The sequence below is a fragment of the Diachasmimorpha longicaudata genome, chromosome 5 (assembly GCF_034640455.1).
Source record: "Diachasmimorpha longicaudata isolate KC_UGA_2023 chromosome 5, iyDiaLong2, whole genome shotgun sequence".
Taxonomy (NCBI): Eukaryota; Metazoa; Arthropoda; class Insecta; order Hymenoptera; family Braconidae; genus Diachasmimorpha; species Diachasmimorpha longicaudata.
In genome coordinates this window covers 7,594,356-7,610,669 of record NC_087229.1, presented here as the reverse complement: position 1 = coordinate 7,610,669, position 16,314 = coordinate 7,594,356, and the positions used below count along the sequence as shown (strand labels likewise).

Sequence of the window (16,314 nt, the reverse complement as noted above, 5' to 3'; positions counted from 1 at the left end):
TCGAGTGATGAGTATTCAGGATGAGGTTTGAGATGGGATATTTTATCAAGTACGGGAAGTCAAGGCTCTTCTAAATTTTGTACTTTATTTTAAAATCTGGGCGATGCATATTGCGGTCTGCGAGGGGAGATAAATAATTTTCGTCGTCATGCCGCTGGAGAAGCAACCCCGGCCACATTCACTCGTGTCCATGAATTTTCCGTTTGGACAACTTCCAATGGTATCTCCAGATGCCTGAAACATGAAGGCCCAAGCTGTTGGGTGTGTCTTAAAATTTTTTTTTTTCATTCTAATTTAATTTTGCGGGAATATTGAGGTTTTTGGGGAAAGCAAACAGTTTACGATGGTGGAATGCGTGGCAGTAGTTTACACTTGTACTAGAGATATTCACGGATTTTAGAGAGCAAATATAAAATGAAAAATCACAGTGTGATCGAAGTAATCGTAAAAATTGTGAAATAACTTTAAAGATTGATCTCTCTTCACTGAGTTTATGAGAATTTCAAATGCAATTTTCTTTTCATTCCACGACTTTCTATTCCAAGGGGAAAATACTGTCGATAAAGATGATTTTCTTGATGGAAGAAAATATTCTCTTGTCAATTTTTAGAATCCAAAAATCACCTGACTCATAAATTTACCCTCACACTGTGAGAAAAAAGTCTTTTGACAGAATGAGATTCTCATGTCACGTGAAACGTTTCAAGTGTCAGGATGTTTCTTTTATAAATTCTCAGGAATATCGGAGTAATGTACACCTTGTGCTGAGAAAAACAATCACCTCCCCTCGAGTTACCCCATCAGACAATTGACTAGACTAGTGTGCACAGAGTTTAATGAAAAAATCAGCAAATAACGAAATAACTTTCGAACAACCAATTTTATTTTTTTGTGGTTGATTTATCAGTGGAATAAATATTGGATGGTAAATCCCAGGGTTCAAATAGAAAAAAATAACAATGAGGGCAGCTAAAGGGAAAACTGAGCGTTACAAAAAGATCACTTCAAAAATTAGCCTTGAAAAAAAAACGAATTTTGTTACAAATGGAAACCTATCAATATGAAAAATAAAAAATGAATTGGAGTAGAATATTTCTGGCGCACCTGCAGACGGTTTTTTACTTTTTTTTTTCGCTGGGGAATGGGTCGATTCATCGTCAGTTGCGCGGTTTTAAACGATTGAGTGAAATTGGGAAAATAAAGCGAATGCAATAAAAAATACATTTGCAAAAATGGAGGAAAAAACAGGGAAAAATGGAGCTCTCAACGCTTCGTGATAAATGCTGCAAACGAAATGAAATGGGAACTAGTGGGGTTGCACTCATGGGTCAAAGTTTTCTTGCTGTACCGAGTTATTACGGAGGATGACATTATACGCCAATCTGGAAATACACGTCGTGACAATTAGGTGAAGGCCGCCTGCACAAGTGCTGCACTACTTGGGGATTTAGGACTGAAATAGCTGCTTGCAGACAATGCATGATTTGAGAAATTTATTGAAATTATCAGGGGTAGAATAGGAGAATCAGCTATGCACGTCAGTCGATAATTTTTGAATTATCGAAAACAGGGAGACATTTTCAATGTAAAAGGCAAAAAAGCTCTCAGGTCAGGGCACGAATGACCCAATAGCCCAGAAATCACTCGTAAATGTAAAACTGTCCTTCCATATTTAAAAACTTCTATTTTTTCCAATAATTTCCAGTCGTCACAATCTCGTTTCGCGATTAATTATTAGTTTTGGAATATTCTGCATGAATAAGTTTTTGTGGTGATGCCATCACATTGTTTGATCCATGTATTCACGAGTCGCTTGTCTAAAATGTTCTTGCATTCAAATGCTAATAGCCTCCTATGTCCTCGCGTTTCACAGTTCACAATTATGCACAGCGGGAAAATATAAAATGTTTACTGCATGTAAATCGATGTACCAACGTCGAGGTATTGACAAGACATTTTTTCATGACAAATTTATTACTGGATTCAGAGGTCGGATGTTCTATTGAAGTTGGGAGATGTATTTTTTAGAGTTTTTCTCATTTTTATTCAATCTTAGAGATTTATCGGTCTGACAATTACTTAATTTTCCACTTGTTAACTTCTTCATCAAATACTGAATTATCACCTTCACATTTCTTTGAAATATCAGGGGAACATTCACTGGGAAAAAAAATTTCGAAAAACCCTCCGGATATGCCACCTATCAGTCTACTGCACTAACTATTCTTTTCTGAATTTAACATTGAACTGCGCCATTTAATGATCGACAAAGTTTGTGATTTTTCCCAGAACTGAGAATCTTTTTATTTCTCATAATTTAAATGACCGATTAACATCTGTTTACCGTGATTTGTGCTGACATATTCCCATGTCACTAGCAGGTTTCCTCATTACCAAATTCATTTCGACCATGTAACACTTCTTTTCCTCATAAAATGTATCCAACATTCAAAAATCTCGTTGAGCATGTCACGTTTCATATATCTTCCACTCTACGTGACTTAATTCTGAAGGAACGTGTTAAAGCAGAATGGTACCGCTCATTTCACCCTCCCACAGCACGCTATCGTTGGTTGACATATTATTCAGGGAACAAAGGATCAACTTAGCGAACATGTTTTGCAGTCAACTCGACAAATATGTACAAGATGTTATACCAACAAATTATTACTTTCCATGACGAATAACAGAAATACTGGGAATGGAAGCATTGCTTTGCGTAATATCACAGTGTCAAGAATAATCTCAGGAGTCATTTCACCAAGTATCACTTCATTAACATTTTACTAAACCGATAAGAAGCTTTATGAATCGTGTTGAAATATTAAACGATCCTAAAATACATCTAAGAAGAGTCTACCACTAAAACATTTACGAAACTATTGTTTTTCACTCGTCTCCCTCAAGAATAGCACCTTGAGATCCGATTACAGAATTTCAAGAGTTTTCCTTCTTTCTCTCGTGCCCTATCTCTTGAGAAACTGAATTTATTTTCAAAACGTACAATTTTAGTTTGTCACTGTGCTGTTAGAACATTACTCCGGCATCTGCGAGCACTAGAAAAACCAGATTTATCTCCTCCTCTATTTTCTCATTCTCTATCATTACTCGAGTAGTAAAAAGCCCGTCTTTGGAATATCTGTCCAACATCTTTCGAAAGATTTAATAGCAGAAGAAAATTCAAATAAATATTTCAGTTGATTGAATGGTTGTTGAACGTGTCCTTTACCTGCGAAAATTCATCAAATCTACTCTTCGTAAGATATTCTCGACGATTTTTTTTTGTTATTAAATAAAATTTGTTACCTCGGTTATCATTCATTCTAAATCCACTTTTAATTCAATTTTCTGTTCGTGCATGTCACATTAAAATACACCAAAGCTCAAGCTTTTTAAAAATTCTGTTTGAGAATCAACGCAGTGTTCATCATACCTTTGGTATCCTCAAACTACTCTGATTGTTAGTCATTTAATTATCAAAAAATCACGAAATATTAACGATGATAACGGGACATTTGGTAACACTGTGTGCTTCTGTGTGATTCTGTTTTTGTGACACTTTTGGCTACGCGTTTATGTACGTTTACATGCAAATTCCAGGGTGAATATGCTCAACCGCATGCAAATAACATGGGTTTCATTCTCATGTACATCGTAAAGCCCTTCTCCCTCGCTTTTGGTTCACCATTTCTCCCTTCCTCCTCCACCCCTCTCTTTTCCACTTTGTCCACAGCTTTTCCCGTGCTTTGACCCAGACGCGAATCCCGGGCCAATCACACGTGTAATGTGAATCAGAGCCCCACATGTTGGTGTCAGCCATGCGCCTCGCCAAATTTCGTTTGATCATTTTATAAGTTCGATAATACGTGATTGGCCTGCACGGGCCAAACAGTTGATAAATACAGATTCGCGATTCTCCCGGAGATTGAAGATTGTTGGCTGAGGTTTTAGAGATGTTGGTGGCTTTATTTTTAGCTGCATGTACCTCCATTGTGATTGAGTTGATCATGAACGAACATGATCTTGCCTGTGACTGAGGATAATCAACGTGATTTATTCTCCTTCACAGGGAATAATTAATGTCTGAATTTTGCACACCCTTTGTATGCATTTTTCAAACACTAAGAAATGTCTAACACGAACATTTGTCAGAAATTCAAGGGAACAGATGCCTAAACATACTTAATTCACGGTTGAAATTGGTCTATAAAAATAGCGAAAATATTTAACAATAGACTGACGTTCGAGACAATAAGTGTTCCAAATATTAATACTGGCCAATCAATGCTACTCGAGATAATAATCCAACGCAATTATGTCTGACCACACACGTTGACTACTTACGACTGGCGAAAACATTGCCAAACGGTGAATTCCTCTCCTAAAAAATTATTTATTGGGCAAAGTATATTTTCCGCCACTGCAGTCATTATCATTCTCGAGATGATAATTTAATTCCTCTAAATCAACAGCAGCTAATAATTTTTTATAATTTAATCTCCCACCGTTCCCTCGATGTATTTAAATGAAAATCTCTCAGTGACACCAGAATGATGCGGAAATTGAGTAACGTTGATTGCTCGATCACCGTCAATTTTCCCTTTCCCAATGCACCGTTCATTTTCTCCCCAGCGTTGATTCGTCGACATCAAAGCTAAAGTAATGCGCAGCTGAACCCGAGACACAAATTATCACGGTTGATAGGAGGACAATAATTACTCAGCGTGTGAAATCTCACGATTGCGTTTGCGCACACACGAAAATTGACCCTCATTAATTTTCGTCTTATATTAACGCTTTGTGCGAGTGTGATACAATGACTACAATGTCTGTGATGACAGATAATGGCAGAGGAATCGATAGATTTTTTTTTTCTCTCAATGAACGCGACGATACAAAATGGGGCTAATGCACAAGGATTTGAGTGGACACGTGACACGATTTTTTAATGCTTCATATTTTATTCGTTGTAATCGTATGTTTCCACGGTAAACTTACGTAAGTATTACGGTGGCGTTAAGGTACTCGAAAAGCCGTAGGTAAAAATATTTTGGCACCGCCTCCTTGCATTTCGCTCTACCCTACTAATTTCGTAATACTGGTGATTCGTTCACAGTCAGAATGCACCGTTTCTTCAAGTCAATTGTGTCCGCCCCTTTACAACCTCCTACTTTGGCTCATTCAATGTATCCCCCTCCAACAATTCAAGATCCCTTTACACACCCGTCAATCTTGAACTGAGGAAGAAATTCATTAGCTTTGCAAATATTTGAGATACCAAAGTTGAGGTCTTTTAATTAACTCGGTAGTTTTAATTCCGCGGTAGAGGTTAATCTTAATTTTGGGATTAAAAAAATTGAATCTTGGGAGTTAATTTATAATCAGAAATGAGGAGACTGGGAAATCCATGCGAAATGGTGCTTTCAAATGAAGTTTATTCACGAGAAGTTTTGAAATGAAATTTTTTACCTCACGTTATCTGACGTTGATCCGGGAATGTGGAAAGTATTTTCCAATCCAAGTTTTCGGCTACATCAGCCAGGTTCATAAGGTAGGGGAAATTATGGGTAAACCTATGAGTTTGACCGTTGGGGTGAAATGAATTCAATTCGCTGGGATAAAAAAATATCTTCTATCAGTGTACGTTCAGGTTTCTGTCTGGTTTTTATACCCCAACTACTGGGAAATGTGGGATTATTTTGGACCTTCTAGGGTATTACTACAGCTAATCTGATCGACCTCAGGTCCGTAGTTCTCACCACAGTTGTGGTGGAAGCGGACCCTTCTCTTTTCTCAAAGAATCCCTTGTCTTGTCGTGCCCTCAAAAACCCCAAAACACTTCCGAAGGAACTTCCGCTGAACGATTTTATGGTACTCTTTTCCCCTCGTCACAGGGTTCAATTCGCTCCAGCTACTCCACACGACTTCCGCCCTCCTTTTCCCCTCGAATGGCAGTTTTTCACGCCATTTTTTCCTCCCCCATCGTCAGGGAGTCATTAAAATTGAAAAAAATAATCATCTTGTTCCTGAAATTTTGCAAAATGCCGAATGAATTTTCATGTACAGCAATTTATTGAAGACTGAGAAGTCGATGATTTTACCACCCTTTAAGGGTCTCCCCTGATTTCACTCATGCTACTTTTTCTTTTTGTTTCTCAACAAAGGCCACCCCTCCTCACTGCCCCAGTTACCAACTTGCCTTGAACAACTCTACACCAACCCCATTGTAACAAATGATTTTCAGACTGTTTTATGATTGCCGGGGATAACATGATCAAATTTACACAGCCGTTACAATTCATTTTCATAAGTTTGCTAATGAAATGTGTAACCCTGGTGCAGTAGCTAGTCCGATGGAGGGACAATAGGTATGGGGGTAGGTGGCAGGCGTCCATTAACAACAATTATGCCGAAAGCGGCGGCTCGTTATCGATATTTCATGGACTTTTGGATAAACTCGCGCGTCGCATCGGGGTAAACCCTATCGGCATATATATATATATATATTTACAGAGCCCTCCCGTCCATTTCACTCCCACAATTTAACCCAGTGAGGGTTTTGTTTGTCAATTCAACAGATTTCCAGTGAATAGAATCGCATGAGTAAATATTTTCGATGCTACTAAAAAATTTATGATGATCCTCAAACAATGGTTTGGGAAAAAAGATGGATTGACACAGGGGATCGTAAAATGTTTGTCATTTTTTGGTGTCTATCGGGCGACTTTTATTGGAACTATTATTTAACGGGATTTGTGTTACTGTTTGTGGGGGTATTTAATTATTACATTCGTTGGTACATTTGAGATATTTTGGATAATGTGGACGGCGATTGCCTAGTGATAGGGTAGACAACTACATTATTTGTGAGTGTGAATGCTGAATGCTGAGCTTTGCGGATCTGCTTTCTATAATCAATCAAATCTACAGGATTCAGTGGATAGTGAAAATTTTTATTGCACACATGCGCATATAGATACGTACGTATGGAGATCTGAAAATGGGGTTATCGAACTTTAGAAAAATTGTGATTTCTTTTTCCTCCCACCTCGAAGTCTTGAGAAGAAAAAATCGTAAACAATGAGAGGAAACGGTAAAAAATGAGAGAGTCTTCTTATAACTGGCGGCCAATTAACACTGACTGCGATAAAGTCATGAGACAGAATTTTACGAGTATCTGCACCTGAGTACCGTACGAATAGAGGGTAAAATGAGAAAATTAACGAGACAAGGCGCGTGGCGATGAGACTCACAGACTAAGTCACGAACACTCACTCCTTTTGCACTCGTGAAAATGCGCGCTCCAAGGATGACGTAAGATTTCCTTGGGGAGAAACACCGGGAAGTGAAGCCGCGGTAGAGGCGAGGGTTCAGGCTAGTCAAGACAGTTGGTGCAGGTGGTGAAGAAGAACGAGTGGCAGACACGAAAATCGGGGTGTACAGGGCTAGGGAGGGAGAGGAGGGGGTGTCTATCGATTTCGTATCTAAAAATGGTCAGTCCATTTACGATACCCCCGGAATATTTATATTTTTATTTATTTATTTGTCACTGCGTGTCGTATTACGTTTTAGTTTATCCGCCTGGCAATTTTTTTTATCTCTGGACCAACTATTTAACTCCCATCGTACATAAGCACAAGTGAATCGATATAGTGGTGCGCTCCGCGGATAAAATACAAATGCAGGAAAAATACCAGAAATTTAATTTAGCGTCAATAACGTTCAGCGAATCTCATAAAGCTACAGCTAGTATTTTTATTTTCTTGGAGCGTTTTCAACGTGATGCGAATGGAAACTACCGGTTCAATGGGTAAATCCAGTGTCCATATACATTCTGAGTTTCTGCGGTTGTCTATGTGCCCCGGGAAAAATATAAACTCTGGGGTTTGTATGGATGAGTAAAATAGACATTTTCGGGATTATTTCGAATATGGATAGTTTGCCAAGTAATGGAGAGTATTGGGTGGGCTTTGGAGGATCGATGATCATTTCCTTGATGGACTTCTGAGGGAGGGACTGACGTATTTTGTTAGCTGAAAGTGTTGGAAATTTTCTCATTTGAAATTCCACGGATTTTTATAGACTATCGTGAGCTTTTGATTGATAGCCACGACAGAGTTCGTGGCAATTTTCTCCGAGTAATAATTTGTCTGATATTTCATGGAGTTTGCGAGGAACGAAAAGTCTCGTGTCGAAATAAAGTTTTAGATTTTTTTTTTAACCTTAAACATTACAAAATTTGGATGTGAAATATTAATTAATATTTTTAAAAAATGTAATGTATTCTAATTAATTATATTCGGAGTGTAAACAACCCAAAAACATGGGTGACACCACCTCAGGTCGGGTGAGAAGCCAATGAAGGCTTTGATGACGGGATAAAAGAGTATAAAAAACATTTGAGTGAAAAAAAAAATGTTGAAGTGGTTGAAATATATTTCAATTTTCTGAATATTACGACGAAAAAACTCCATGAAATTGTGCAATTCTGATTCTGCCATGTTCCAATAATTCTAATTCTCGAAAATTTTTCGATAAATATGAACTTTCATGACAATTTCTCCTTTACATTGAATTTCACATCTCCCTCCTGAAAATTGCGGTCAAACTGTCCATGAACTTTTAATGTTTTTCCAACATTGTACTCACTGGGGTCATTAGACATCTCAATTTAGGTAACTTCCGACACGATAATTTCAAAACCGCCCCATTCATCCAACATCCAATTACTCAGGCACGTGGACCACGTACACCGATGAAGCATTCGAGCATTTTTCACGATAAAAATATAGTTTTTCCCTTGTGTATCGTAATAGTCGAACTTTTGGCGCATTGCCATACTATCGGAATTTATGAAGCTACCTTACATCCGGCAATGTCGCACATGGTGACCTCGATATTTGCAGGTTTTTGAAGGTCTATGGAAAATAGTTTTTTTCCCCCCTCTCTGAATTTTATTCCCACTCCTTCAGACGATAAAACGTTTATTCCATGCTTTTGACATATTCCCAAGTGAAGAGTTATAACTGAAAACTACACTTTCCCACCGTTGTCATGGGGCAAAAGTTATTGAAGCTTGAAACCGAATATTCACCCCACAATACACCATCCAGGATGAAGTTGGACTTTTGACCGCAAACCGAAATGCCAGAGTCTAGTGTTATCCAGTCTATCCGACGTTGCAATGGGTTAACCGTATTTTGAGAGTGTATCGATCCCCTCATGGACGACTTGTCTCGACGATTACAGTTTCGATAAGAAGCGGAGGAAATTCCGAGAACTTAAGTTCAACAGCTTTGACGTCATATATTCGGGGTGAATTTAGAATTCACTGGGTGAAGAGTGAAATGGGATTTGAAGTTGCAGGATGTAGGTTGTTAAATTTACGAGGTATATTAACGTGAGGGAGAACATCAGCCAATTAACTATCAACATTGTAAACAGTGGGGGAAATGTATGGCGTTATGATCATCTGCTGATACTCCTAATATTTATCACAATAATACCTAAGGACTGATTTTAGTCATGCATTCACTCAGAAAAAAAATTAGCTTCGCCAAGTATTGATCATAGGTAATTGTATTAGGTTTGAATTATGCTAATTGTCTTGCTCTAGAAGGTAATCATAGCAGATGTATGCTTCAGTGAGCTCCTTCAATAATTATGAATATTAAAAAATTCATTGGAATTCTTTCCTTTAGAAAATCAAGAATGAAAAAAAAATAATACTTTTCTCAAATAAATTAATATTTGGCCCAAATCAGTTTTTTTCCCTGAACAATATTATTTTTGGTTCCTGAAACTGATAAACAAATTGTGGTCAGTTCCTATATCATTGAATGCCCCTACATTATTCACCTTTTTTAAAAATTCACAGTATTATCCAAAACCCAGTGCAACCGTTTCATTATTGACATATTTATCCCTGCATAAGGGCTCATCCTGTCGAACTTTCAAGTAAATTCTCACTGATCAATTTATTGCTACCCATTGTCCCTGTACTTCATCAGGTATCATACTGTACACACATTCAAAATTAATGCACGTCTGCATATTTAAACCGATTACCTCCAAACTTCCCTGCCATATACCATCGATCGTCCATTGGCGCAGGAACACGTGTACACGTGAAATTCCTTTTACGTTTTGTTGAAACAACGTCACCTAATCAAGATCAAACATAATAGTACCTAGCACTGTCACCGAGCTCACTCGAATTTCTATGAAATACAGTAGCTAGCATTGTAAACAAAAGCATGAGTAGCAGATACACAAACAATACAGATGACATTATTGATGAAAAATTTTTTATTTTCAACTTGTCAGTTGATCTTGTTGTTTTTTCTTGATAATATTCATTGAGTGAGACTTCCAACGACTATAAATACGTTCTTCAATTATTCATAGAACCAAAAACCCATGATAAATTGGTACTGAATCCTAATATATCTTATCGTTCTCTGGATTCATATCTTGTTCCTCATGAAATCATAAAATTATTGACATGACAATCAGAACAATCAGAAGAATGAAATGAGATATATTCTGATTCCCTAGCTATCATCATTTACATCTTTCAATTGAGAACTCAGGTGGATTCAGAAATTCTCATCCAGAAATTTTCCTCATTTTACCCTTCGTTGAACTGTCACCTAATCAGGATTGAAATCAATATAAGGGTTGAACGTCCCTCTCACGATCAGCCTTACTGTAACTTTCCTAAAGCATAGTAGCCAGCATTGAAAACAAGAGCAGCTGTAACGAGTATGCAAATAGCTGAGAGACTCTGTCATTTGTGATGCACTTCTCAATTTCCAATTTTAGTTGGTCCCCATGTGTTACCTTCAAAGACTTCCCATATACCAGTCTCTGAAGCATTAAACCGAAGGCATCGAATGTGCCTATATAACTGGCCAATCCGGTCTACTCGTGTTACCAAAGAGCCCTGTGAGTTGACAAGTAACAGTGCCGCCACTCCATCCTCTCCATCCACCTTATCAGCAGCATCAGATAGTGACGAAATGTTGTATATCTATGGCCAAGTTACATTCCTCCTCCATTCCACTTCATTCTCAACTGGTCGTCACTCGGATATATTAGATCATTTCAATTCGAACACAGGTCTATATCCAAGAAACCATTTCCTAGACTAGTATGGGTTAGCCAATTGCAACCAGAGGAAATTGATGAAGTTTACGATTTTAATTATAATTATTGATTTGTCAATCAGTGTGTCAATTAGCGTAAACTCTTTGATTTGACTGTTTTATCGAATTATTGATTCATTAGGTGTGGATAATTTCAATCAATTTGGAAATGGCGAGACTGTATCGTTGTTTTTCGTCTGTCTCGGGGAGGTCCACGACCCTATTATCCAGTGTCTGATGCCAGTTAACTGGGGAGGGCTCCCACCAGACGAATATCGTCGGGGGAGGAAGGTCAACCCTTTGCCCTTGGGTTTTATCCTTTCTCGGTGGTTCCTTCTGTTCAATATTGGAGTTGCTGGGGGATCGTGGGGATGATGGACAGTGGTGGTTGCTTTCAACTGGTATGTGGAGAATGTTTTGGGGTTGAGGCACTGATAGGAACGATTAATTATTGGTTAATGAATAGATTTGAGGGGAGGTTAGGGGCTGTTTGGCCGCATCAAAGGTTCAGTCCTTCGAAAGTAACAATTTCTATAGTTAACGAATCGATGTAATGATGCTATGAAATTCCTAGTCTGCAATTTTTAATTTTTATAGTTCCATAATTCTCTTTTCCGGGGGAACTCAGGACGATGTTGAATTGTGAATTTAGTTGTCTCGTTGGACGTTAATATTTTGAGTTTTTCTGATGTTTTTGTAACAGCAACAGGCCTCTATCGACCCCATGTTATGGTGTATACAGCCGTGTGTCTTTTTCTGCGCAGTAGTTTGAGCCGACCCTGGTCAGACCGCCTTCCCCTTCTGTTTTGCTCTCCGTTCTCGGTGGCTGTCCTTTGCTATTCTCCGGCCAAAGACAAGCCTCGCACAACGCCCAAGAGACCAACGTCGCCTTTCAAAGTTTAATGATGTTTTATCCCCACCGGTACACGCACCACGTCGTTCTCATCTCATCTTCCGGGAGAGAGCTGGCCGACTGTCGCCGTTGTTTGCTGCAAATTTTGTTTCACTCTGTAATTTTCGAGAACTCCTTTCTCGAGTTTTATTGAAGGTGATGGAGGAATAGAAGGGCTTCGAGGTCTTATGGAGCTCTGTTTGGAATTGTCAGGATTTTCTTGATGTAGAAATAGGGAGAGAAGTTTGGGGTGTAATAAATGCCAAACACATTTGGAGATTGTGGTCGGAATATCTTTGAAGTTAGTGTGTTTAGAGGGGATTTAGATGTGAAGTTTTTCCTGACAAATTCCTTGGATTTCGAGAAAAGACTTGTAATAGTGTTTGGTCATATTCTCCTCCAAATTAGAGCAGAATTACGGATCTGGAATTTCCAAATAAATTCGGAGGAATCTTTTTTTTTATTTATTTTTAACGAAATTCGTTGCAAGTTCCTGTACGAATTGGCAACTGGCCTTCACCCGAGGGCCTTCGAATTTTCAAAACATTTCCATCAATTTTTTATTTAACCTCAAATAATAATTGAGAGACCTTCAAATTTTTTTAGTGCTGTTTAGTAAATTTTACGGAGATACTTATCATTAATTACAAAATTTATTACAAAATTTACGGTATTGATAGGAATTTTAATGTGTGAGTAAAGCCCATTCCAGTATTATAGCATGTTCCACCACAATTTTAGTGCCCGGAACAGTAATTTTTCACAGACTATTCTGTCCGTGCAGCGAGATGGTACAATATGAAGGGGTGAAATGATGTGAACGCCGTTACACAATTATACAATACATTGTTGGAGATGAACAACGCGTCCCCAGGAGTCACAGTTCATATTTTCAATGCCGTTGGCTTTGAGATTTTCTACTAAGATACGTCGAAGGTATTTGTAGCGAGTCCTGATCCTAAAATTGCATTTGTGGCAGAGATCTCCACTGAAGAATCTTTTCAACCCTGTATTCCTGAATTTTCTAGTCCACTCCCTCCCATTGCCACCTCCCCCGTACTTTCACACCCTCCCCCTTTTTTTTCCAACGACCTTGATGGACCACCGACGGTCGCGAGGTCATTTGCAGCAAGCAACAGGCCCCGGGTATCGACCCACTCGCCAATGCGTGAGATGGCGCTTTTTCTTATATTCTCCCCTCGCTCCTTGCTCCAGGGGTTGAATCGTAACCATCTCAGGACTTTGCTCTCTCCTGTCCCGTGGGAGTCCTCCCACTCGTCCTGCCTGAACCCGAAAATTTCATGCTCGACACGCGCGCATAAACTCGCACGACGCCATTGCCTCCCTCCCCCCCCCCTCCCCCAGGTAACTACCCTCCCTTCTTCCACATAAAATGGAAAAAAGTTGCGTCCTGAGCTAAAGTTTTCTGATGTGTATTTATCGGGGCTAACACCCATCCTCCTCACCACCACCTGCAGAATATATTTAACAAAACTTTTCGATTTGAATTTATTTCATGTTTTGCATTTTCCATTTTCTCATATTACTCCCGCAATTCAATCATCTCCATTTCTCCTTCACCATTTCACAAAAGAAAACAACAATGAAACGTGATACTTGTAACACGACTAACTCAAAGAAATCCTCCACGAAGTCGCGAAGAAACTCAACTCGAATTAAATCACCCTCTTTCCTTTCTCATAATTCTAAATCCCTACAAATTGAGTTAAGACACAAAAATTCCCTTTCGTATTTTTCCCTCAACCTTTCACCCTTTCTCTTCTACTACCACCTCCCTTCCTCCCTCCCACCACCCCACACAATATTAAATAAAGACCTAGGAGTGTACCAGCATTTCATGAATCCACAATTTTCCATGAAAAACCGTACGAATAAAAAACTGCATCTCTCCGAGTCGTATCTCTCTTTTCTTAATAATAAGAAAATCAGAAAGGATGTAAAGACGGTAGTGGAAATGTGAGGTAGCGTGGAATGATCAAAGGAACAAAGGATAGTGTTCTGGGGAGGCTCTTGCCCCTACTACCATTTCTACACACAGACACATGCATTTGATAGTGGGAGGTTGAAAGTCAGACTTTATCAAGGTATACGATCTCTTGTTCTTGGTGTGGTGGTTGGAGCGTCCGGAGGGTGGCGCAACGTCGCACCGACGTTAATTAATGCGCTTCGCGGTGCTCCTGGCACCACCGGTCCCTCTCACCCATCCTTTTATCCTCCGTCTTGTTCCTCCCCCCCCCCTCCTCCCTTCCACCCTCTTCCGCTCCCGTTGACCCCTCTGCCCCTCTCTCATCCACCAGCAGCTGTCGGAATTGCGGGGGTTGAGGGATGGAAAACGCTACTTGGCTCGCAGTGGCACGAAGAGGGCACCACTAGCGCTCTCTGTCCTTCCACTGTCCTTTCTCGGGATGGGGGCGAGTGGGAGGGAGAATATCACCCCACACCATTTTCCTCAACCCACCAATCTCCGTGTCCATCTATGTAACCCTTCTCCTGTCCCTATTTCGTACGTCAGAGGTCTACTGCATTATTCCATGGTGCGCCGGGACGCCTCTCACATTTCTACCTCCACTCCTTCATCTACCGGAAAACATGGGGGATAAAAAAAAAAATTTGCAGAATGGAGAGGGACAAAATACGTGGCATGTTTTTTTCATTTGTCTTCATTAACGGTGAGGGCGTATTTAAATGCACGCCTGACGGTTAATGAAACGCACGAGGATGTAATCCGTCGGCTCTCTGTCATTATAGTCTTTCGAGCTGTAATGCGAGATGTTTTTTTTAAGAGGGGTATGAAGGTGGGCTTTCATTATGTGAGATGGGGTAGAACTTTTGGCGGCCGTGCGGACCAGTTTTCGTGAATTTTTTTTAACTGATTTTCGGGGCGAAACGGTGAACGGCACGAGATTTTTATTTCCGAGGTTTTTTTAGGAGGGGAGGAGCACCGGAGAGAATTGTTGAATGGTTCTAGGAAATTAGGTAAAAGGCGTTTTTGAAATTTCGAAGAATTTTTAATCTATTTCGAGACTTAATCAATATGTGAGAAGTGTCTCGAGATTGTTTAAAAAATTTAAAGATCCGTCTCCGCTGTGAATATTATTATTAAAAATATCGATCTACTGAGTGTCGAAGCTTTCCGTGAAATTCAGCTTATTAAATTTCCCACACGTCATTCCCCCGGAATTTCAATTGTTTATCGCTATCATTGCACCCACACCTTCCCATACAAATCCCCTTCTCCTTATTTGTAATTTTAATCAAGGTTGACGCTGTTGATTCTCCGCATCCTGGACGCACGTATGCATAACTAAAATTAAAAAATACTTGGCGCTCCAGTGGTGTCCAGAGCAAGAGGATAGCTACCCCCCAGTGTGAAATGTCCGAGTTTGCGTATATGGAGTGAAAACAAAAGGGGGAGAATCCTGCAGAATACGTAACAGGGATGCACGAATAGTTGGCAGCACGCGAACCTCACCCCCACACCTACAAACTGGCACTTGTGAAAGGGTTGGGCAGATCAAAAGGACATCGCGTGTACGACTACCATGTACCGTTCCACCTTCTACCCTCACCCCTTTCATTTTTTTTTTTCATCCTCATTTCAATTACTCCCGCCGTCCCCTCAGTCCCTGAGTCTCTCCACCGGTGTGCCTTTTTACAATTTCCATCAATTAAAAATTTAATGGAGAAAATAAAATCAAACGATGCAAGAGAAACGAGTGAATTCATAATAGTTTTCAGAATGACACCATCTTGTCATTTGATTTTATCTCTATTTTCATCTCACTCTGTCCTATCTTTTATAATCCATTCTATTTTACATTCGAGGAGCGTGTAACGATCCACCATTTAACGAGATGCTCAAATTTCATTTGGCATCTGCTTCTCTTTCGATGGATACTCCAACTCAATGGCATGGGGTAAAATAAATAGAATGAAAATAGATAGAATTATTCATCTACAAGAATAGGAAAAAGAGAGGTGTTAATACCCACGTAGACTTCGATTATTAGTTGACAACAAATTATTACCTCATCAATCCCAAAAATTTCTACGGGTAAATTAATTTTCATTTTAGATAAGAGACATTTTATCAGGACGCACAGTAAATTTTACCCACCCGATGCAGTAATTTTCATGCAGATATCAACGACAATAGACAGAAGAGCCAGAAATTAAAAAAAAAATCGCAAGTGTGGAATCCCGGATCAATTCCTCCCTCTCACAACCCCTCATAGTGCTTCATTTAATCTCGTG

At 39.4% G+C, this 16,314-nt stretch overlaps 2 protein-coding genes across 5 annotated transcripts in view; one reads left to right on the top strand and one right to left on the bottom strand.

Moving 5' to 3' along the window:
- LOC135162019 (pseudouridylate synthase RPUSD2-like) overlaps positions 1-16,314 on the top strand; it is a 116,113-nt gene that overhangs the window by 45,699 nt on the left and 54,100 nt on the right. The window lies entirely within an intron of this gene.
- LOC135162886 (uncharacterized) lies at positions 3,485-4,497 on the bottom strand. Its single transcript, XM_064121813.1, has 3 exons — positions 4,345-4,497; positions 3,686-4,033; positions 3,485-3,565 (listed from the first exon to the last, which is right to left on the bottom strand). Exons 1-3 carry the CDS (start codon positions 4,357-4,359, stop codon positions 3,485-3,487), a joined length of 444 nt encoding a protein of 147 aa, XP_063977883.1. The 5' UTR covers positions 4,360-4,497.